General features: G+C 40.8%; 1 protein-coding gene and 1 long non-coding RNA gene across 2 annotated transcripts; one reads left to right on the top strand and one right to left on the bottom strand.

Annotated features, from left to right (window-relative positions):
- Positions 1–400: 400 nt before the first annotated feature.
- LOC135534121 (B-cell receptor CD22-like) lies at positions 401–9523 on the top strand. Its single transcript, XM_064961252.1, has 12 exons — positions 401–590; positions 728–936; positions 2444–2486; positions 2736–2837; positions 2927–3145; positions 3259–3591; positions 3686–3940; positions 4293–4556; positions 4788–4878; positions 5054–5105; positions 5199–5434; positions 9135–9523. Exons 1-12 carry the CDS (start codon positions 401–403, stop codon positions 9214–9216), a joined length of 2076 nt encoding a protein of 691 aa, XP_064817324.1. The 3' UTR covers positions 9217–9523.
- An 11430-nt stretch (positions 9524–20953) lies between these two features.
- LOC135534122 (uncharacterized) lies at positions 20954–21692 on the bottom strand. The gene is made up of 3 exons (XR_010454639.1): positions 21481–21692; positions 21120–21190; positions 20954–21032 (listed from the first exon to the last, which is right to left on the bottom strand). It is a non-coding gene; the product is annotated as an uncharacterized LOC135534122 (long non-coding RNA).
- Positions 21693–23114: the final 1422 nt, after the last annotated feature.

Here is a 23114-nt window from a genome sequence, read left to right as displayed (position 1 = left end):
AGTCACTGTCTGTAACAGGTAACATTCTATATACTGCCAGTCCTGGAGTCACTCTGTCTGTTACAGGTAACATTCTATTGTCTGATGTTCTTTTTAATCTTCATTGTTCCTTTAGGTCTGGAAATTGTCTTGATTTGTATTAATCTAATAAAAATAATGAGCTGGCGAACAGAAAATGATTCAGTGTGCTGACTAACGGAGAATAAACTGGAAGCTGTAACAACAAAGAGAGTCACACTCCATATGTACAACCTCCCAGTCATTTGTTGCTTAAAGAACACCAACGTTTCCACATCACCTTCTTCAGGGTAAATGTATTGCATCATGTGACGACACTAGACAACAGGTGATTCAGGTTGATGTTGTCTACTCCAGACCTGCAGGTGAAGGTGACTCCTACATGGCGGGCAACGTGCCACTGACCTGTAGCACCACCAGCTGTCCTCTGACTGGTAACCCCACCTACATCTGGTACAAGAATGGACAGGTTGTAACTGAGAACACTTTACACTACTCAGTCTACCCTGAAGCTGTGGACAGCTACTTCTGTGCTGTAAAAGGCCACGAGGATCTTCACTCTCCGGCAGTGTGTGAGTGTTTATTTCATTCAAATTGTAATACTGTTTAACCTGTGTGTGTTTTGATTTCACTGTGAGAACTTTTAGCATTTCTAGAAAGAACTGAGAATAGAATCCAGTTGACCTCTTGTTATGTCACTGTGTTTCAGGTGTTCAGGGTCAGAGCTGCAGCAGAGTGAATTACACCAATAGGAGTATCTGTGCCCTGAAGGGGTCAACAGTGGACATATCCTGTACTTATGTTGGTTATTATTACACCAAATCATCATTCTGGTTTAGAAGTGATAAGTCGACCCCTGAAGACCTAACCAGAGACCCAGGGTATGCAGATCGTGTGGAGTACACTGGACAAACAGAGGTCCCTTCACCCTGAGAATCTCAGATCTGAGAGAGGAGGACACAGCTGAGTATCGTTTCACTTTTAAAACATACAGCATTGAATGGGGTCATAGTTTCCCTGGAACCAGTCTGACTGTGACAGGTAATACTACACTTACAGACCATTATGATATACTGGTTATACTACACTTACAGAACATTATGATATACTGGTAAAACTACACTTACAGAACATGATGATATACTGGTAATACTACACTTACATGATGATATACTGGTAATACTACACTTACAGAACATTATGATATACTGGTAATACTACACTTACAGAACATTATGATATACTGGTAATACTACACTTACAGAACATTATGATATACTGGTATTACAGAACATTATGATATACTGTAATACTACACTTACACATTATGATATACTGGAATATGTCTAGTTGTATAGGTTGAATACTATTCAGAACATTATGATATACTGGTTACTACACTGTTATGATTTGATTTCATGTACAGAACATTATGATATTGGTAATACTGCACTTACAGAACTGATGATATACTGGTAATCAGAACATTATGATATACTGGTAATACTACACTTACAGAACATTATGATATACTGGTAATACTACACTTACAGAACATTATGATAGGTGATACTACACTTACATTATGATATACTGGTAATACTACAGTGAACATTATGAATACTGGTAATACTACACTGAACATTATGATATACTGGTTACTACACTTACAGAACATTATGATATCTGGTAATACCACCATGATATACTCTGACTGAACATTATGATATACCTAACCAGAACCCACCTACAGAATCTGGTACTACACTTACAGAACATGATGAGAATACTCAGAATATTATGATATACTGACTCCAGAACATGATGATATACTGGTAATACTACACTCACATTATGATATACTGGTAATACTACACTTACAGAACATTATGATATAGGTAATACTACACTTACAGTAATACTACACTGAACATGATGATATACTGGTAATACTACACTTACAGAACATGATGATATACTGGTAATACTACACTTACATTATGATATACTGGTAATACTACACTTACAGAACATGATGATATACTGGTAATACTACACTTACAGAACATGATGATATACTGGTAATACTACACTTACAGATCATTATGATATACTGGTAATACTACACACATTATGATATACTGGTAATACTACACTTACAGAACAATATGATATACTGGTAATACTACACTTACAGAACATTGATATACTGTCACTACTTTATCTCTAGTTGTAGTAGGTTGAAATGATGAGGTTTGTTCTTTTATTATTCAGACCTGCAGGTGAAGGTGACTTTGGCACAGTGACAGAAGGATCATGGGTTACACTGACATGTATCACCACCTGTACTCTGATTGACATCCCCAACCCCACCTACATCTGGTACAAGAATGGAGAATATCTATTTTCTGACTCCTCTCCTCAGTATCAATACTCAGTCAGTAGAGGAGGTTCTGACAGCTACTCCTGTGCCTTAAGAGGCCATGACAAACTAGCTCTCCTGGAGTCACAGTGGGTGAGTGTTGTGATTTACCTCCAGAGATTTCCTCTCTTATGGTAAACAGTCTTGATATTTTCAGTCAATTCAGATTACTGATTTATAAGTAACTATAGCTCATTACTATCTAACATGTTAGTCATACTGAGAATCACAAATAAGCTAATATCATCACCATCACCATCATCATCATCATCATGTGCTTCATCATTTGTTCCAGATGCTTCTTCTCTGAGCTGTTTAAGGGTGACCTACACCAGTAGGAGCATCTGTTCCTTGATACCATCCGTGGACCTGCCTTGCACTACCATATATCCCACAGGTTAGACTGTGTGATCTTTAAGTCTGGTAGAGTCATTGTGTCAACTACAGAAGGAAACCAGAAAGTGTGTTTTATATGCTCTCATTCAGACCTGCAGGTGAAGGTGACTCCTGGCACAGAGGCATGGAAGAGGACACTGACCTGTACCACCAGCTGTACTCTGACTGACAACCCCACCTACATCTGGTACAGGAACGGACAGTCTCTTGATTGGCTCACTTCCCAACAACACTCTGTCTGGAGTTCTGAAACAGAGAGTTACTCCTGTGCTGTTAAAGGCCATGAGGATCTCCGCTCTCCTGCAGTGTGTGAGTCTGGATTCTATTGGGATCATGTGTAGCTAACCTTTCTTTATAACAAAGTAAGGCAACTTGCAAAATTCAAGGTATTTACTGAACAAAACTATTTAATGTATTTTCAGGTGTTCAGGGTCACAACTGCTGGAGGGTGACTTACACCAAGAGGAGAATCTGTGTCTTGAAGGGCTCCACAGTGGACATATCCTGCTCTTACACTCATCCCACTAGTTACATAGAACAAGGTTCATTCTGGTTTACACAGAAACACCCTGTAGATGTCAGGTCATATCCAGAGTCTGCAGGTCGTGTGGAGTACAATAGGAACACAGAGAACCACCATACCATGACAATAACACACCTGACAGAGAAGGACTCGGCTGAATACAAATTCAGATTAATAACAACAAAGGAGGGGAGATTTTCTGGTCTTCCTGGTGTGATGTTGACTGTCACAGGTAATACTTCACCTACAGTTGTTACTGTAATAGGACAAGTCTAATCACATGACAAGCCTGTCTGGAGTCAAATATGACTGATGTTTCCTCTTAGATATCCTGTTGGAGATGGATCCTACATCTGTGTCAGAGGGGGGGTGGGTCACACTGAGATGTAGAACCCAATGTACAGTCGGTCTCAACCCCACCTACATCTGGTACAAGAACGGACAAAGTCTGACCAACCCAATCACCAGTTATAACAGCCTTATCCTAGACCCAGTCAGCAGTGAGGATGCAGGAAACTACTCCTGTGCTGTAGAAGGCTTAGAGAGAATCCTCTCTCCAGAAGAGACTCTCACTGTCAGATGTGAGTACATGGGGTGTTGATATATCTACAGTGAAAGTCATTGATATCATCTCTGTAATACATGGTTCTACATGTCACTGTAATATACTAATCTCTACTAATTTACATCATCTCTCTAATACATGGTTCTACATGTCAGTGTAATATACTAATCTCTACTAATTTACATAATCTCTGTAATACATGGTTCTACATGTCAGTGTAATATACTAATCTATACTAATTTACATCATCTCTGTAATACATGGTTCTACATGTCAGTGTAATATACTAATCTATACTTATTTACATCATCTCTTGCTTCCTTACATGGTATATGAGTTCTTATTTGTTCTGTCATCTTCAACACCAGATGGCCCAAAGAACACCTCAGTGTCAGTCAGTCCCTCTGGTGAACTAGTGGAGGGCAGTTCAGTGACTCTGACCTGCAGCAGTGATGCCAACCCACCTGTGCAGAGTTACACCTGGTACAAGAAGAACGTAACCTCACCAAAAGCATCAGGACAGAGTTACAACATCACTAACATCATCTCTGAGGACAGAGGAGAATATTACTGTGAGGCTGAGAATATAATAGCATCTAATAACTCTACAGCTCTGATGATCATTGTAGCAGGTAAAGTTACATCTTCAATACTTCAATACAAATTGACAGGTTTCAAGCTGATCTAAATCATTGTGTTTTGACTGATTACACTTTGGTTTATAATTATGTGTTGGCTTATGATGTCACAGGTTTTATAAGATCCCGAAGTATTAACACGTATTGTGTTTATATTCTATAATGTGTTAGATTTTAGATTATAAGAGCAAGCCATGTACTCATATCATCCCTATTGTATTATAGGGAAACAAACCTCAGTTGTGACTGCAGCTGTAGGAATCATAGTGGTTGTTCTGGTTCTCATCCTCTGTCTCTCTGGACTCATGTGGTTCAGGTGAGTGAGATTGCATATTTTTTTAATATAATTTCACTTTAGTCATTGTAAATTTGAATTTGTTCTTAACTGACTTGCCTCGTTTAAATAAAGGTTAAATCAAAATAAATAAAAGTAACTTAATTTATTAATTGATTGATTGATGTCTTCATACATTCATTCATGTACAAAACAGGAAGAAGGCCTCCAAACCCACCAACACAAGAGACACATCAGATGATGGACAGGTGAGTCTGATGGAATCAGAAGGAGACTGTGATGACTGTATTCTTTGTGGAACATTTCCACTCCTCATGTTGTCTGTCCTCTCTCTCCATCAGGGAGACTCTAGTCCAGTGTATGACAACATCTCAAACATGGCCATGACCTCTACTGCAGCACAGACAGCTGACACAGACAACCAGGATGGTGTTCACTACGCCAGCGTCCACTTCTCTGGCTCCAAAAACCAGGAAGTGCCTCTGTACTCCACCGTCCAGCTGCATCAACCACAGAAACAGGACCAAGATGTCCAATACGCTGCTGTGAAATTCAACCTCCCCAGTTCTGCCACCCAGTGAGCATATTCTGCCATTACAGCAACATAGAGTCAACACTAGAACATTGTGAACACATATAGCATTAAGGGAGAAGTTTGCTTGTTTACAACCAAATCTGGATGGGGGGCGGGGTGGGGGTGGAAAGTTGAATCTCATTTACTGCATTTCTACACAATTAAAACACTTTTAAATGGTATTTGGAAAACAGAAAAAAACGAGCAAAAATTACCCCAGCCATTATCACCTTGTCTGCTGAGGGTTATCTCACCTCAGTCCATTATCACCTTGTCTGCTGAGGGTTATCTCACCTCAGTCCATTATCACCTTGTCTGCTGAGGTTTATCTCACCTCAGTCCATTATCACCTTGGCTGCTGAGGTTTATCTCACCTCAGTCCATTATCACCTTGGCTGCTGAGGGTTATCTCACTTCAGTCCATTATCACCTTGTCTGCTGACGGTTATCTCACCTCAGTCCATTATCACCTTGGCTGCTGAGGTTTATCTCACCTCAGTCCATTATCACCTTGGCTGCTGAGGTTTATCTCACCTCAGTCCATTATCACCTTGGCTGCTGAGGGTTATCTCACCTCAGTCCATTATCACCTTGGCTGATGAGGGTTATCTCACCTCAGTCCATTATCACCTTGGCTGCTGAGGTTTATCTCACCTCAGTCCATTATCACCTTGGCTGCTGAGTTTTATCTCACCTCAGTCCATTATCACCTTGGCTGCTGAGGGTTATCTCACCTCAGTCCATTATCACCTTGTCTGCTGAGGTTTATCTCACCTCAGTCCATTATCACCTTGTCTGCTGAGGTTTATCTCACCTCAGTCCATTATCACCTTGGCTGCTGAGGTTTATCTCACCTCAGTCCATTATCACCTTGTCTGCTGAGGGTTATCTCACCTCAGCCCATTATCATCTTGGCTGCTGAGGGTTATCTCACCTCAGTCCATTATCACCTTGTCTGCTGAGGTTTATCTCACCTCAGTCCATTATCACCTTGGCTGATGAGGGTTATCTCACCTCAGTCCATTATCACCTTGGCTGCTGAGGTTTATCTCACCTCAGTCCATTATCACCTTGTCTGCTGAGGTTTATCTCACCTCAGTCCACCTTGGCTGCTGAGGTTCATCTCACCTCAGTCATTATCACCTTGGCTGCTGAGGGTTATCTCACCTCAGTCCATTATCACCTTGGCTGCTGAGGTTTATCTCACCTCAGTCCATTATCACCTTGGCTGATGAGGGTTATCTCACCTCAGTCCATTATCACCTTGTCTGCTGAGGTTTATCTCACCTCAGTCCATTATCACCTTGGCTGATGAGGGTTATCTCACCTCAGTCCATTATCACCTTGGCTGCTGAGGTTTATCTCACCTCAGTCCATTATCACCTTGGCTGCTGAGGGTTAATTCACCTCAGTCCATTATCACCTTGGCTGCTGAGGTTTATCTCACCTCAGTCCGTTATCACCTTGGCTGCTGAGGGTTAATTCACCTCAGTCCATCTACAAACACATAACCTATTAGCTATACAGTTGTAATGTTATACACCTGAAAAGGAGGAAATATTGGAAATGATTCACACTGACACACTAATCAGAGAAGAAATAAAAACAAGTGACATTTTTAGAACTGTATTGTTTACATGTTGATAGTATTATAATGTAGAACTATAGGGAAGATAGGTGCTGTGAAGATGTTCATATTGAAACATATCTTTATATATATATATATATATGGAAGATAGGTGCTGTGGAGATGTTCATATTGAAACATGTATTTCTTTTATGTTCCTAAAGTGTTTGATTAGATTAGTACAGATTTTCTCAGGGGACCCCACATGGGACCCTGACCCCAATTTTGGGAACCACTGTAAAAACCTCTCTCTCTGCTTGCTTCCTCTCTCTCTCGGTCTCCTCTACTTCTACCTGCATTGCAGCCTGCCTCAGCCTCTCCACTGACCCCCACATCACTGTCTGTCTCAGTAGCCTGTTCTCTGTAAAGGACTTAGTAGTGGATGGTTTGCTCCTGCTGAGGTTGGCTCCATTAACGTAAGCTTCTTACTTCATCCTTCTAGCTGGCTAACATGCTGACCAGACCGGAAACGTCGTGTGTGCGAGCATCGCAAAATCAATGTAGAAATCAATGTTATAAAATTATAGCACCCACACTGAACCTGCACGCCAAGGAGCGTCTCCTCATTGGTTTATAGAATCAGGTACCCACGTGCCATCTCCTCATTGGTTATACCCACGTGGGTGATTGAAAGACTAACTTTTTTGTCGGTCTTCGTGGTATACTATGAAAGTTTAGATGCGATCACCATATAAGTTCAAAGCTGAAAAGGCCTGGAAGGAGGAGAGATGACTAGAAATGATTCAGTTGGCCGTTTATGTGTGGATTAATTGTCGGAGTAGAGGACATTGTGCATTTCAGGTAAAATAACAACTCAATGTTTATATCCCAGGACAAATTATCTAGCAACAGCAAGCAGGCTAAATAGGACAAATTAGCTAGCAAGTGCAAGCTCACTAGCCAAATTGCCATACATGTTTAATGCTTTTCGACCTGTCCCCAAATTAATGTAATTTGTTTTGATATTTTAACCTGCGTGTCGTGATCGCGTTTGGTGTTGGTGGAGAAAATAAATGTATGCACGATAGCGCGAAGCCGGTTTGGGTTCCGTGTAGGTAATATTAACCAGACCCCTTCAGTGTTACTGCAATAGAAATGTCTGCTGGCAGCTATGCCCACGACCTGACTGACATGTCTATGAGCGACTACTTACCAGTCATTCTTCGAGAGTGATGTCTTTGTTTGGTGGATGTCTGTAGAAGCGGCAGGAGTTGCGAGATAGATTTTTTTTAAAGCCTTTTGTTCGGCATCTCGCAAACAGATTGTCCGCAGAGTAATCTGCTAGTTGGGGTATTTGGTTTCACATCGCCCTCGGCCTGTTCAGCGAGAAGGGGAATTAGATACTTGAGAGAATGGTGAATGTGCTCAAATCAGGGACGAAGATCCGGGCCAAGCAGGCAAACATAACCAGCAAATCACAGTTCATGATTCCAATCGTTCGCAAAGAGGCAGGAGCAGTTAGTCATATCAAGAAAATAAGCTTTGAACAACACTGGGAGCAATATTTAGATTTTCATTTCTTTATTACTTTTCATTTATTCATAAATATTAATTTTCTTTTTCTGTACAGTATATGTATTAGGCTATTATTATAAAAAATAAACATTTGCTGTCCTCATATGTAGTTACGGCCATGTGCTCATTGGAGGAGTAGACGATGATGTCATAAATAATGCATATTCTGCATTAAGATAATTCATGCCTCAATACCATAAACAGGACGAGGATCTGCAATAAACTGCTGTGAAATGTAACCACCTCACTGCTGCCCCCCTGTGACCATATTCTGCATTAAGGTCATTCATATGCTGCTGCTCATTGTTGGATATGTCATCAATATGCAAAACAGTTGACCCCTCGTGACTACTAGTGATGTCATTTCCTTAATCTACCAACCTAAAAATGGACATCTCAAGACAATTACCATGACATGACTATAATGAGGGAGTGATGAGTTCCTTATGGCACTCTATTCCCTATTTAGTGCACTACTTTTGACCGAGCACTATAGGCCCTGATCAAACGTAGTGCACTATACAGGGTTCCTTTGTTTCATTTCTGTTTCTCTCTCCTCAGACAAGCAGCAGCACAAGCAGCTGAGGTGGATGCCTCTGAGATCTACAGTACAGTCAACAAACCCAGAACCAAGAAGACTTGAACATAACAAACCCAGAACCAAGAAGACCTGAACACAACAAACCCAGAACCAAGAAGACATGAACACAAATGCCCAGAACCACAAACCCAGAACCAGGAAGAACTGAACAAAACAAAACCAGAACCAAGAAGACCTGAATACAACAAACCCAGAAACAAGAAGACATGAACAGAACAAGTTTGACAAAAGCCTTGTATAAATATAAATAAAACCTTGTATCGGGGGTTTGTGGTATGTGGCCAATATACCACGGCTAAGGGCTGTATCCAAGTACTCAGTGTTGCATTGTGCACAAGAACAGCCCTTAGCCGTGGTATATTGGCCATATACCACACCTCCTCAGGCCTTATTGCTTAGGTTTATAAGAGCAATAACATACTTCAGGGGTTTGTGGTATATGGACAATATACTGTACCACGGCTAAGGGCTGTTCTTGAGTGAATGTGCCGTGCTGCAATCCCCTGAGGTACCTTATTGCTATTATAAACTGGTTACCAACATAGATTGAACAGTAAACAAGTATTTTTGCATCATTCCCGTGGTATATTGTCTGATATACAGTATACGCTTCTGAAATGCTGTTTCAGCCAATCAGCATCCAGAACCCAAACCACCCAGTTTATAATAGTATGTAATAATATTTTCCATCCAGCAGACACTTTTATCCAAATTCTCTCAGTCATTACAGCCATGTTCAAATACATGTATCGTATGTGTAGTCCCAGCAGTGTCACGCTCATTAAAATGGACGGACCAAGGCACAGCGTGAGTTGGGTTCCACATATTTATTTGCAGTGAAACTTAAACCAAAAACAAGAAACATACAACAACCGTGAACTACGTGGTGCTGAAAGCACTAACACAAAACAATATCCCACAAAGCAGGTGGAAACAGGGAACCCTTAAGTATGATCCCCAATTAGAGACAACGAACATCAGCTGCCTCTAATTTGGAACCATACGAAGAGCACCAACATATAAATGAAAAGACTAGAACAGCCCCTAGTCATGCCCTAACCTACAACGCCACAGAGAACCAAGGGCTCTCTATGGTCAGGGTGTGACAAGCAGGAATTGAACCCATGCACCATGCTGTACAAACTAGGCCACACAGAACTACTCTATTCACACTTAGAGTAGGAGTTCGGATCTAGGGTCAGTTATGCCTTTTAAACTATGATGAATAAGTAGGACCTTAACATTCATTTTATTTTATTGTAAACATTTCTGATTACAGCATCTTTTTCCCAAAATGTTGTATTTCTGAAGTAGGCAACCTCAAGGTCCAGTTATATATGTTTGTATGTTATATTTCTGAAGTAGGCAACCTCAAGGTCCAGTTGTATTTTATATAACTATATATGTTTGTATGTTATATTTCTGAAGTAGGCAACCTCAAGGTCCAGTTGTATTTTATATAACTATATATGTTTGTATGTTATATTTCTGAAGTAGGCAACCTCAAGGTCCAGTTGTATTTTATATAACTATATATGTTTGTATGTTATATTTCTGAAGTAGGCAACCTCAAGGTCCAGTTGTATTTTATATAACTATATATGTTTGTATGTTATATTTCTCAACCTCAAGGTCCAGTTGTATTTTATATAACTATATATGTTTGTATGTTATATTTCTGAAGTAGGCAACCTCAAGGTCCTAGTTGTATGTTATATTTCTGAAGTAAACCTCAAGGTCCAGTTGTATTTTATATAACTATATATGTTTGTATGTTATATTTCTGAAGTAGGCAACCTCAAGGTCCAGTTGTATTTTATATAACTATATATATGTTTGTATGTTATATTTCTGAAGTAGGCAACCTCAAGGTCCAGTTGTATTTTATATAACTTATATATGTTTGTATGTTATATTTCTGTTATATTTCTGAAGTAGGCAACCCCAAGGTCAAGGTCCAGTTGTATTTTATATAACTATATATGTTTGTATGTTATATTTCTGAAGTAGGCAACCTCAAGGTCCAGTTGTATTTTATATAACTATATATGTTTGTATGTTATATTTCTGAAGTAGGCAACCTCAAGGTCCAGTTGTATTTTAATAACTATATATGTTTGTATGTTATATTTCTCAAGGTCCAGTTGTATTTTATACAATTATATATGTTTGTATGTTATATTTCTGAAGTAGGCAACCTCAAGGTCCAGTTGTATTTTATATAACTATATATGTTTGTATGTTATATTTCTGAAGTAGGCAACCTCAAGGTCCAGTTGTATTTTATATAACTATATATGTTTGTATGTTATATTTCTGAAGTAGGCAACCTCAAGGTCCAGTTGTATTTTATATAACTATATATGCTTGTATGTTATATTTATGAAGTAGGCAACCTCAAGGTCCAGTTGTATTTTATATAACTATATATGTTTGTATGTTATATTTCTGAAGTAGGCAACCTCAAGGTCCAGTTGTATTTTATATAACTATATATGCTTGTATGTTATATTTCTGAAACAATCATCAGACTTGTGAGACTATATGCTGTATGAAGCTTAGAACCAGAAAGTCATTATATCTGCTTCTATTATATTGTATTACTTCATATGGTACTATTAGATGATACACGTAGTATAAGTTTGCTATATTTTTTTGTTTTTATGTCCAGGAAAGAGTTCTGCTTGATGCAAGGTTTCTTATCGCTTTTATCAAATGTTGTTGTTTTTTTAAGCTAGTGTGTGAAGTGTGACTTTTTTAATGAATAAACTTCATCGTCATTGTTTTCACCATGTTATAACATTATCTTCAATGGAGACAAAATGGAAAGCTTTCAAAATCATACCTCTTCTACTGTACAGTACATACAGTAACTACAAATAAGAAATGTACATTGGTTTGGAGAGCAATAGTGGTTAGTTCACCTTCATCACCATCATCATGAATGCACAAAATATACAGACACTTTCAGTAGGAGCAACAGGCAGCAGGCAGTCTGGTGGTTAGAGCATTGGACAAGTAACCCAGAGGTTGAAAGATCAAATCCCTGAGCTGACAAGATAAAAATCTGCATCCCAACAAGGCAGAGTTCATCTCAGCCGTCCACGCTTGACCGTGGCGGAAACATGGATCACCACTGGTGTCCCCTACTCTCTATTCTCGCTTCACCAAGTCCTTGGCTCTGTCATAAAGCCACATTCTCCTACTTCTGCCCTACCCTGTGCTCTGACCTCTTTCTCCCCTCTCTCTCCAGATGAAATCTCGCTTCTTGTGACGGCAACACCCTGTCGTTCCCAACAACCTGCCCGTTGACCCTATCCCCTCCTCTCTTCACCTGACAAGGCAGTTAACCCTCTGTTCCTAGGCTGTCATTGAAAATCAGAATTTGTTCTAAACTGACATGCCGAGTTAAATAAAGGTTAAAAAATATATATCCGGCACCTCGACACACAACCAGTTACATGAAATATTATTCATTGTCATTTCTAAAACACACAGACACAATATGACATAACATGGATGTGTGGAGGGTAATTCAGTCAGGCATTCCATTCCAGAACACTGAGAGATGGAACATTCTGGAATGTTAAGTCATTGATAATAATACATCTCACAGTTAACAAATTCAGACCAAGCAGTGAGATTATTGATGGTTTTAAAGCTTTTGTTCTTCGAAGAATAACAGTCCACCATTTTGTCCAACTAGTAGTTAGAGAATATAATACATAATTGTTTAGTGAGAATAAAATACATAATTGTTTAGTGAGAATGGGATGTCATATAGAATGAGTGCTATGGTCTCCAACATGGCGTGGCTCTTGCCCCCCTAACTGTTCACTGACCTTCCAAGGTAGGTCTCTCTCTTTGGGGGCATAGAGTGTGTAACGGGTTTCGTCTGGTAAGGAGAAGCGGACCAAAATGCAGCGTGGTATTTTTGAGACATGTTTAATGACGAATGAAAAAACACGAACAATACAAAAACAACAAACGGACCGCGAAAACCTATTCAGCCTATCTGGTGACAACAAACACAGAGACAGGAACAATCACCCACGAAACACTCAAAGAATATGGCTGCCTAAATATGGTTCCCAATCAGAGACAACGATAAACACCTGCCTCTGATTGAGAACCACTCCAGACAGCCATAGACAATGCTAGACACTCCCAAGACAAAACACACCACAATAAACCCATGTCACACCCCGGCCTGACCAAATAAATGCAGACAAACACAATATATATCGACCAGGGCGTGACAGAGGGTTAGAAGGGAGAATGGAGATCCCATGGAGAGGTACCTTGTATCATACTCATACCCAAATAACGTTTGTTTATTTTATTTAACCTTTATTTTAACATGGAGTACATATTGAGAACTAGGTCTCTTTTTCAAATGTGCCCTGTATAATACACCATACATATACACATTATACACTATATACAGCACCATTCAAAAGTTTGGACACACTTACTCATTCCAGGGTTTTTCTTTATTTGTACAAGTTTTACATTGTAGAATAATAGTGAAGACGAACACATATGGAATCATGTAGTAACCAAAAAAGTGTTAAACTAATCAAAATATATTCAATATTTGAGATTCTTCAAAGTAGCCACCCATCAAGCGCTGTGTGTATCAAGAATGGTCCACCACCCAAAGGACAACTGTGGGAAGCATTGGAGTCAACATGGGCCAGCATCCCTGTGGAACGCTTTCGGCACCTTGTAAGTCCAGGCCCTGACAAATTGAGGCTGTTCTGAGGTCAAAAGTGGGGGGTGCAACTCATTATTAGGAAGGTGTCCTTAATGTTTTGTACACTCAGTGTATATACACAACATGAACAAATGTATGTGGACACCTGCTCACAGAACATTTCATTCCAAAATCATGGGCATTAATATGGAGTTGGTCCCCCCTTTGCTGCTATAACAGCCTCCAATCTTCTGGGAAGGATTTCCACTAAATGCTGGAACATTTCTGCAGGGACTTGCTTCCATTCAACCACAACAGCATTAGTGAGATTGGCGACTGATGTTGAGCGATTAGGCCTGGTGCAGCATGATTCAGCCCTCCAGAGAGCGCGATTACACCACTCCAACTGACGCTTAACAAGGCCTCCACAGTCTGTAGGGCCGTAGGGAGACTGGGCAGAGGGAGGAGACAGCAGGACTTAGAGAAATGATCCACAAGGACCAGGATCGTGGTGTTTCCCTGTGAGCATGGGAGATTGGTGATGAAATCGACCGACAGGTGCGACCATGGCCGTTGTGGAATGGGTAAGGGGTGTAGCTTACCTCTGGGCAGGTGCCTAGGAGCCTTACACTGGGTGCACACCGAGCAGGAGGAAACGTAAACCCTCACGTCATTGGCAAAGGTAGGCCACCAGTACTTCCCACTCAAACAGTGCACCGTCTGACCGATGCCTTGATGACCAGAGGAGGGTAGGAGGCCCAGTAGATCAACCGTTCACGGACAGCAGACGGAATGTACAGATGCCCAGCGGGACACTGGAGGGGAGTGGGCTCTGCACGTAACGCCTGTTCAATGTCCGCGTCCAGATCCCATACTACAGGCGCCACCACGCAGGAGGCCAGGAGTATGGGGGTAGGATCCATGGGCCGCTTCTCTGTGTCATACAGCCGGGACAGTGCGTCTGCCATCACATTCTGGGAACCTGGTCTGTAGGAAAGGGTGAAAACAAAACGGCTAAAAGCGAGGATTCAGTCTCCTTGCTGCCCGGATGAACTCCATGGTGCGGTGGTACGTTCAGATTTGAAAGGGTGTTTAGCCCCCTCAAGCCAATGTCTCCACGCCTTCAACGCCTTGACAACAGCCAACAACTCCCTATCATTGACACAGGCACAGTGACAAAACAGATTACGATCAAGAATTGTTACCCCCTACCCGATGTCCGCCGCCTCGGAGTTGGCACTAAGAATCCAATTCTTCACCAAACTGGACCTCCGCAACGCTTAAAATCTGGAGAGAATCAGGGAGATGAGAGGAAAATGTCCTTTAACACCCCTAGTGGTCAATGAGTATTTAGCCATGACCTTTGGAATATTGAACTCACCAGCAGTCTTTCAGGCATTGATCAATGATACTCTTAGGGATATGTTGAACCGGTTCGTCTTTGTTCACCTCGACGACATCCCGATCTTCTCCAAAACCCCCTCCGGAACATTTACGGCCCTGTCCCACCTCACTCAAGCAGGTTTTTGCAGGAATCCCGAGGCTGACAGGGCATTCATAGAGCTCAAGGGACGTTTCACCTCTGAACCCATCCTCGTTCATCCTGATCCTACTCATCCCTTTGTGGTAGAGGTGGACGCCCCAGACACCGGAGCTGGTGTGGTCCTTTCACAGTGGAACAAGGAGGACAAGAAACTGCACCCATGCTCCTTTCACTCCAAGCAGGTCTCGCCAGCGGAAGGCAACTACGATGTATACAACTGGGAGCTTTTGGCAGTTAAGTGGGCCCTTGAGCAGTGGAGACACTGGTTGGAACCACTGCTTCATCTTCTGGTCTCTTCTCTGCACCTGGGTCCAACCTTACCACTTCAGTTATAGCATCTCTTAATCCCTTCTCTTAACATGTATGGCCCCAAAACATAATCAAACAGCTGACCAATTACGCAAGACTTTAGTTCGAAGTTACCTGAGATTAATCAAAAACTGGATACATTTCTTTATTTCTAAAGTGAAACTATCCTCCGCATTGGAGTATCTCTACAAGTACAAGTTTAATTTCAGTTGTTTTACCGTCCCATAAAGAAGTGTGGCAGGCCTGTGAGGAAGGATCCTACAGCCATGAGGAAACAGCCCATAGCAATGAGCCTGGGCCGGTGTAGCTTCGCCCCCCAAATGGCTGACCACAGCCAGGAACATCAGGTTACCTGCAAGAAACCACAACACTACAGTAGTCAGGAATCGCAAATTATAAACACAGTTATTTTTTAAACTAAAAATGGCGTATCAGTTTGGATACCAGGCTGCAACAACACAGCATCAAATAAAACAATGTTAGAGGTTGACAGTAGAGTCATGGACAAACGTCAGTCAATCAATTAATAGGAACAACTATAAAACTGGACAGTATTGAGAGCAGACTCTGATTGAACCACAAGAAAAATGGATCATACTGTAGTCTGTATCTGGTTTTTACTACATGAATTCTCAAGCAACTCAATGTTATTGTTGATTCCCATCTCAAAGCTGCCGTCTATGAGTCCGATGAGAGAGCTGGACAGGTCAAAGTGTTTCTCTGAGTGATGGCACTCTTCATGTAGGTCCCTGAGCTTTGGTGAAGGAGGCGAACAACAGGGCCACGATGAACTGCTGACAAACACAAGAGAGAGAACATTAGTGTGTGTTTGTCCGTGTGTATGTGCATGCGTGGATGCGTGTGCAGACAGAGTACATGTGTAGCTGAGGTGGCCTGCAATAGTAAAAAGAACGGACACAAGTTTAGTCTGCAAAGTTCTGGCGCTTTCTTTATTCTGAAGAATGTTTTTTTTTCTCTTGTTCAATTGTTTATTTTCTTGTTAGTACTTTGAAAATATTCACATCAAACAAGTGCACACTTAAAATTACACAACATGAATGCACTTTACCTAAAGCAGAATTCAAAAATGTTCCACAAATAACCCTGTCTTAGTGTATGGTTTCACATGAAAACCACAATGTATTTCACATTCATACAATAGAAACACCTATATATGAAACCATAAATAACTGAATGTTTCTCTATATACCACTACCTCTATAGAAAAGTGACAATAATTACATTCAGCTTTAAGATAGTGGCACCTCCAGAAAATCGTCTCTCTCTCACTGTATGCACTAAAAGTCCACCAGACTGAGCGTGCTCGGCCACTTTACCAGCTAGTGAGCACAATTTTACACAAAACAACCAATAACATCTAAAACCAACTCAGAAATCCCTAACAAACGGATTCTTGATTTAAAAAAATATCCTAGACAAAATCCAGTACAAGTAAGCTACTCAGTAAACATAGTCTCTGAGACTCGTGAATGTTTGTTTTTTTACCTCAGCTAGCATCAAGCTAACATATACTCTCACTCAATGTAAATCACGTTCTTCTCTCACTCAGTTCGACACAAAGCCAAAACAAAACCTTTCCTAACGTGATAATATCTGGACAAAGTTGTTAAATAGCATGTTATTACATATTGTGTATATATTTGAACGTTTGAAGTTCTGTTACATACCCGTAATAGTAAAAGAACAGACACAGTTTACCTCTGTAAAGTTCTGGGGCCTGTTGCACAAAACTAGGATAAGGGATTAAGCCAGGATATCTTGGTGATCCTGGCTCAATTGATCCGTAATCCGGTTGCACTAAAGATGGATAGGGGGCAGGAGGATATGTTATGGTATAAATTACCATGGAGATTTATTCTGTGGAGCTAGCCTGCTCCAGACCAGGCTAAATTCCAGGATCTATTTAATCTCATCCCTAATGTCAGTCAGCAGTCACCACAAATGGAAACCAATAGTTATTTCACTGCTCACTATACATTGTTATCACATATAACTAGACCCACTGTTATTTAAACGTTTGTGATCATTAATTTCAATGATTTTGGATAAAAAATGATATTTAGATGATGTTGCTATCATTAGATGATTTACAGTTTCCCATAGACTATAAGGCTATACATAAAATGATAGAATATTAGGGCCACAGAGGGGAAAAAAACACAAGTCATAATATTGTAACCAGTTGTTTTAAAGGAGGACAGTTGTTAAAATGACAGATGTGGGGCATTTTGTACTTCAGTATGGTTTCATAAACAAAGACATGCTGATGTGCCAGAATATTAAGTATCACATTGTCATAAGTATCAAAACTAAAAACAAATGTAGCTTTTCTGCAGAAAGAACCAGCCTCATAAATGTATGACTTTATCCTTTTTCTTCAGTGTGGCCCTAGTACTCTGTCATATAAACAAATACGCATTCCATATGAATATAAAAACACAATGTGTAACATTATGTTCCTTTATTGAATAAGGACAAAACAGGTAAACCATCAGCTCCTTTCGAAACTGAAGTCACAGTGACTCTACAAGATGGAAAGCACAGAATCCAAGCATATTATACAAAATGATACATACACATTCAAAGGTCTGTATATAACACACCCTGCATGTCTGCACACTAAAATAAATGCAGGACAAATCCATACACATCAACTGAACAGACAAATGAATGGATGCAGTAGCCTCCCTGCAGCCTTGTATTACACACAGTATACCGCACAAACATCATGAGGCCAAATTCGTCAAAAAACGAACCCAAAAAAACCCAAATTCCTCTGCCACCGCAGGACATATTTAACCAAAATTGAAAGCACACATACTAACTAAAATAATTCAACACATATTGGTCCCTCAGCAGCCGACCACTGTCGTCATCAGGGAAGATTGCCGGATTGTCCCAGTCCATGGCTGGTGGCACTCTGGGGGCCCTCTCCTTCCTCAGGCAGGCCACATTGTGGAGGACAACACAAGCCACAGTAATATCACATGCCCTAACAGGGCTGACCCTTAATTTGTGAAGGCAGTGAAAGCGTGCCTTCAGGAGGCCAAAGGTCATTTCAACTCTGGCCCTGGTCCTGGCATGGGCATGGTTGTAGGCCTGCTGTGCTTCCTGGGGGTCTGTGAAAGGTGTCAGGAGAAAAGGCTGGCAGCCATACCCCCTGTCTCCCAGCAACACACCAGAGAATTCACCTGTCAACACAAAATCTCATCATTACTACCTCATAAACACAGTGATATTCTTGACACAGCCATGATGGTTATAAATAGGGGTTGTGTGGCTTACCTTGTGATAGATTTCAGAGGCCCGAAAGTCATGGACTGAGCCAGGCCATTTTGCCACAACATTGCTGATCACACAGTCAGCATTGCAGACCATCTGAAATCATAAGATGAGGAATATTACACCAATCAATGCACATCACTGGCAATGCAGAGTGTTCGTCAATGGACAATATCAAAAAGTTATGTTCACCTGAACATTAATGCTGTGAAAGGATTTCCTATTCACAAAATCGGCCTCATGGGCACCTGAGGGGGCTTTTATCCTTATGTGTGTGCAGTCCACTGCACCAATGACATTGGGGAAACCTGTCACACAAAGTAATGAGTATCCTACTATGTGTTAACAGTTGTCCTGTAATTTGTAGATCCTCTTACCTGCAATCCTATAGAACTCCTCTTTGATGTCACAGAGTCTTCTGTGGCCAGGGAAGGAGATGAAGACATCTGCTAATGCTTTGATAGCCAGACACACACTCCTTATTGTGCGGCAAATTGTGGCCTTGTTCAGCTGTTCTGCATCCCCCACTGAGTACAGGAAGGCTCCACTAGCAAAAAGCGCAAGGCCACACAAACCATTTGCTCCACACTCAGTGCATGGCTCCGTGCAGTGCGGTGCTTAATCCTGGGACCCAGTAGTCTGCATAGATACCTGATGCCATCTGCAGAAAACCTGTATCTTTCATATAGATGGTCATCAGGGAAGGCCAGTGGGTCCAACCGGTCCCTGAAGACCCTTTCTCGCCTGAAGGCTCTCCTCAGCACAAGTGCTTCTTCATCCACCACATCTCGCACGAAAGGGCATGCCATTGTCAGAGCAGAAAGGAACACACAATTTTGGGCCTTCATATAGGCTAGTGGCCACACCTGGTGCTGGGGGGGTGGGCAAAAGAGGGCGATGCCTTATAACGATGACTTGGTTGTACTGATTGCTGGGAAAATAAAAACCTTAGAAAGATGCCACCGTCCTGTGTGCTCACAATAAGAGCTCATATGTCATGGCTCACTTGACTTTATGAGAATATACCTAATTTTTATTTTGAGCTGTGTCATCTTCTTGGAGCTGGGGGAGGAAAGAAAAATAATGATTAATACATTTGTGTTACAGTTAGCATACAGTGTACATTGAAGGCATATCTCACCTCCCGCTCAAGTTTTTTTATTTCAAGGTCCAGTTTCCTAATTGTCCTCTTTTTTATTTCGGACTCCAGTGCAAGATTTTCCATCTTTTTCTTCTTGTACTGAATGTCTATGTCTGCCAGTTCTATTTGGCGCCGGAGGTGGTTGCCATACAACTTTCTGATAGCTTGTGAGCTCTGTGAACACAATACAATTAGCGCAGCTGGAATTTGGCAGGATGTGGTGTCCTTTTATTAATACGCACTGTTGCCAGGCTGGTTTTCCCACTGTATAGCATCTGGGTCCTGTAAAATAAATTAGATTTTTTGATTTTGATGAGGACTCCTCACCATTGTAGAGTAAATAGTACTTTCACAGTCTTAACATGATACCTCATGCCTTCTGGAATCCAGAGAGATGGTCTCCTCCTCATCATCGTCTCCATCATCTGCTGTTGCTGCTGCACTGGGGCCTTCACCCTATCACATTTAATCGGATTCATATTGAAGCTAGTAGACAAGACATGCCAGGCCTACAGTATGCCTTTGATGGAGTACTCACTGGATCAGCATCGTCTGGTGCTTGTGCTGGTGGCTCTAACAGGAACACAGTGCTGCCAGACACTGCAAGGCAATAGGTAAACCAAAGTCAGACAGTCCAAATTGATTCAATATGAATGTGGTTGTATCCCATGTAGAGATGGAAGGACATACCTTGAATGAAGCGGGTGGCATCTTGGGAGGAACCTATGCTCGTCTCTTTCCCCCAGGGATCCCCTCTAAGACGGGCCTGCCTTTATTTAGCTCCAAGGCCATGTCCTCTGCTGGGGTAAGGTCAGCCTTTGGTGACCCACCACCCGTGCCTTGTCTGTGGGTATTCTTTTTCACTGCTAAAACAGTACAGACAATGTGTGAGCAGGCACCTTCTGGGTACAATATATGCTTGTGCTTTGTTAAATATTAGTCAGGGACCATACCATTCTGCAGAATGTTCTTGTATTTGATTTTGACCTGCTGCCATGTCCGTTTTGGCCCGTTCATGTTTAATCTACACACACACACACACACACACACATTTAATGGAGTCACACTGCAAAAAATTACTTGGTATTTTTGTCTTGTTTTTAGTAAAAATATCAAAAAAATTTATCATAGCTTTATACAGTGTGATGGAGTTACTTTACACAATTTCACTCATATCTGCAGTGCATTTCAATTAAAAATTTAACGGTTTCATAATTACAGTACAACTGCATTTTTGGAGATGTGAATTAAATATTTGAATTGTAATTGTGATGTTTCAGCGGAGCGGTGAGTGTGTAATTGTGCACTACTTACGCATTCAGGCGGTCTGCAATACTTTGCCACGCTTTTTCTCTTTGCTTTATCACTGTGGCGGTGTTGCCTTTCTTCTTAATTATATATTTTACCTCCTCGTATGCCTCCATGAGGATTTGTGCTTCCGACGGGGAAAAGTACGCGGCTCTAGTTGCCATGGTAAATCAGTTAATCTGTGATCTGTGGCGGGGTCTATTTGAGTGAGCCGTGAGCGCGCACCTGGCTTAATGAATCCGTGTCTGCTCATCCTGGCTTGGTCTTTGTGCAACCAATTAAGCCTGGACGCACATGTTTTGGCTTCATTGAGCTCAGCTGAGTCATTTATCCCGGATGTCTTAATTCTACTTTTGTGCAACAGGCCCCTGGTTTCATTTACATTAATTTCTGTGTGTATAAGGGTAACCTGTTGCCTGCCTAAATTTGTGCGGGATTAGTCTTTTTATTTGATGTGCTCAGTGTTATTTGTTTTCACGGTTACGTAAGTGTATATAGTGTCAGAACTGTGTTTGTTCCTCCGTGCGTTTGCACGGGTTCTCTGTTACGAGGGCGTTGTCCTTTTCGATTGTGCCATTCCAGTGTTGGTGAACGGTCTTATAAAAGCACGCTTCTCAGGCATCCCTGCTCTCCTGCGCCTGACTCCTACACCTGTCACCTAGACGCACCTTATCACAGCAATGCATGATGAGCAATGGTGTTTTTTTGTCTGATATACAGTACACACTTCTGAAATGTTGTTTCAACCAATCGGCATCCAGGAACCAAACTACCCAGGATCATATCGGTAGTCCCAGCAGTTGGTAGAGCCATGCTAGGGTAGAGTCGTAAATTAGAGTAGGAGTGCTGATCTAGGGTCGGTTTTGCCATTTAAACTATGATGAACATGAAAAGGAGCTTAAAAAATATATATTTTTCAAGTTAATTTTCAAAAAATATATTTACAGCAAACACAATCTGATTACAGGAATCTTTGACAAATAAACTTGAAATATTAAACTTAATTGTTGTTGTTTTTAACTTGTTTTAACAGTATCTTTAGTTGAGAGAAAAATAAAAGCTTTTCAAATATATATTTTTTAAATCAACAACCAAAACAATGTGTAAACTGCAGAGCCCTGGAGGTGACATTGACTGAGATTTGTATTTTCAACACGAGTAATATAACGTGCTTATGATTTATAAAATGAGTTCACAAATTATAAAACATACTAATTAATTACTCAAATGTGTGCATGAATTTATATTAAACATGATCATGATTTATAAAAAGAGCTAATAAATTATAAAACATGCTCCAAAAATATTAAAACGTGTGCGAGAATTTTAAATGAAACGTGCTCATGACTCTGCTAGTTTCTCATGTCTGAGGCAATTCTGGATACATTTGATGAATGTAGGATAATACAAAACATTACATCTGGTAAAATATAATTACAGAAAAACGTTGAACTTTAAAAACGTATTAAAAACGTATTATTCCAGCCCAGAATCAATTTACGTTTTGGCCACTAGATGGTAGCAGTGTATGTGCAAACTTTATAGCTGAGCAAATGAATGATTGCATTTCTGTTCATATGTTGTATCAAGACTGCCCAACTGTGCCTCATTTGTTTATTAATAATCAAGTTCAAAACTGT

This window comes from Oncorhynchus masou, unplaced genomic scaffold (genome assembly GCF_036934945.1).
Source record: "Oncorhynchus masou masou isolate Uvic2021 unplaced genomic scaffold, UVic_Omas_1.1 unplaced_scaffold_3039, whole genome shotgun sequence".
Classification (NCBI taxonomy): Eukaryota; Metazoa; Chordata; class Actinopteri; order Salmoniformes; family Salmonidae; genus Oncorhynchus; species Oncorhynchus masou.
This window is presented reverse-complemented; position numbering and strand designations above follow the sequence as displayed.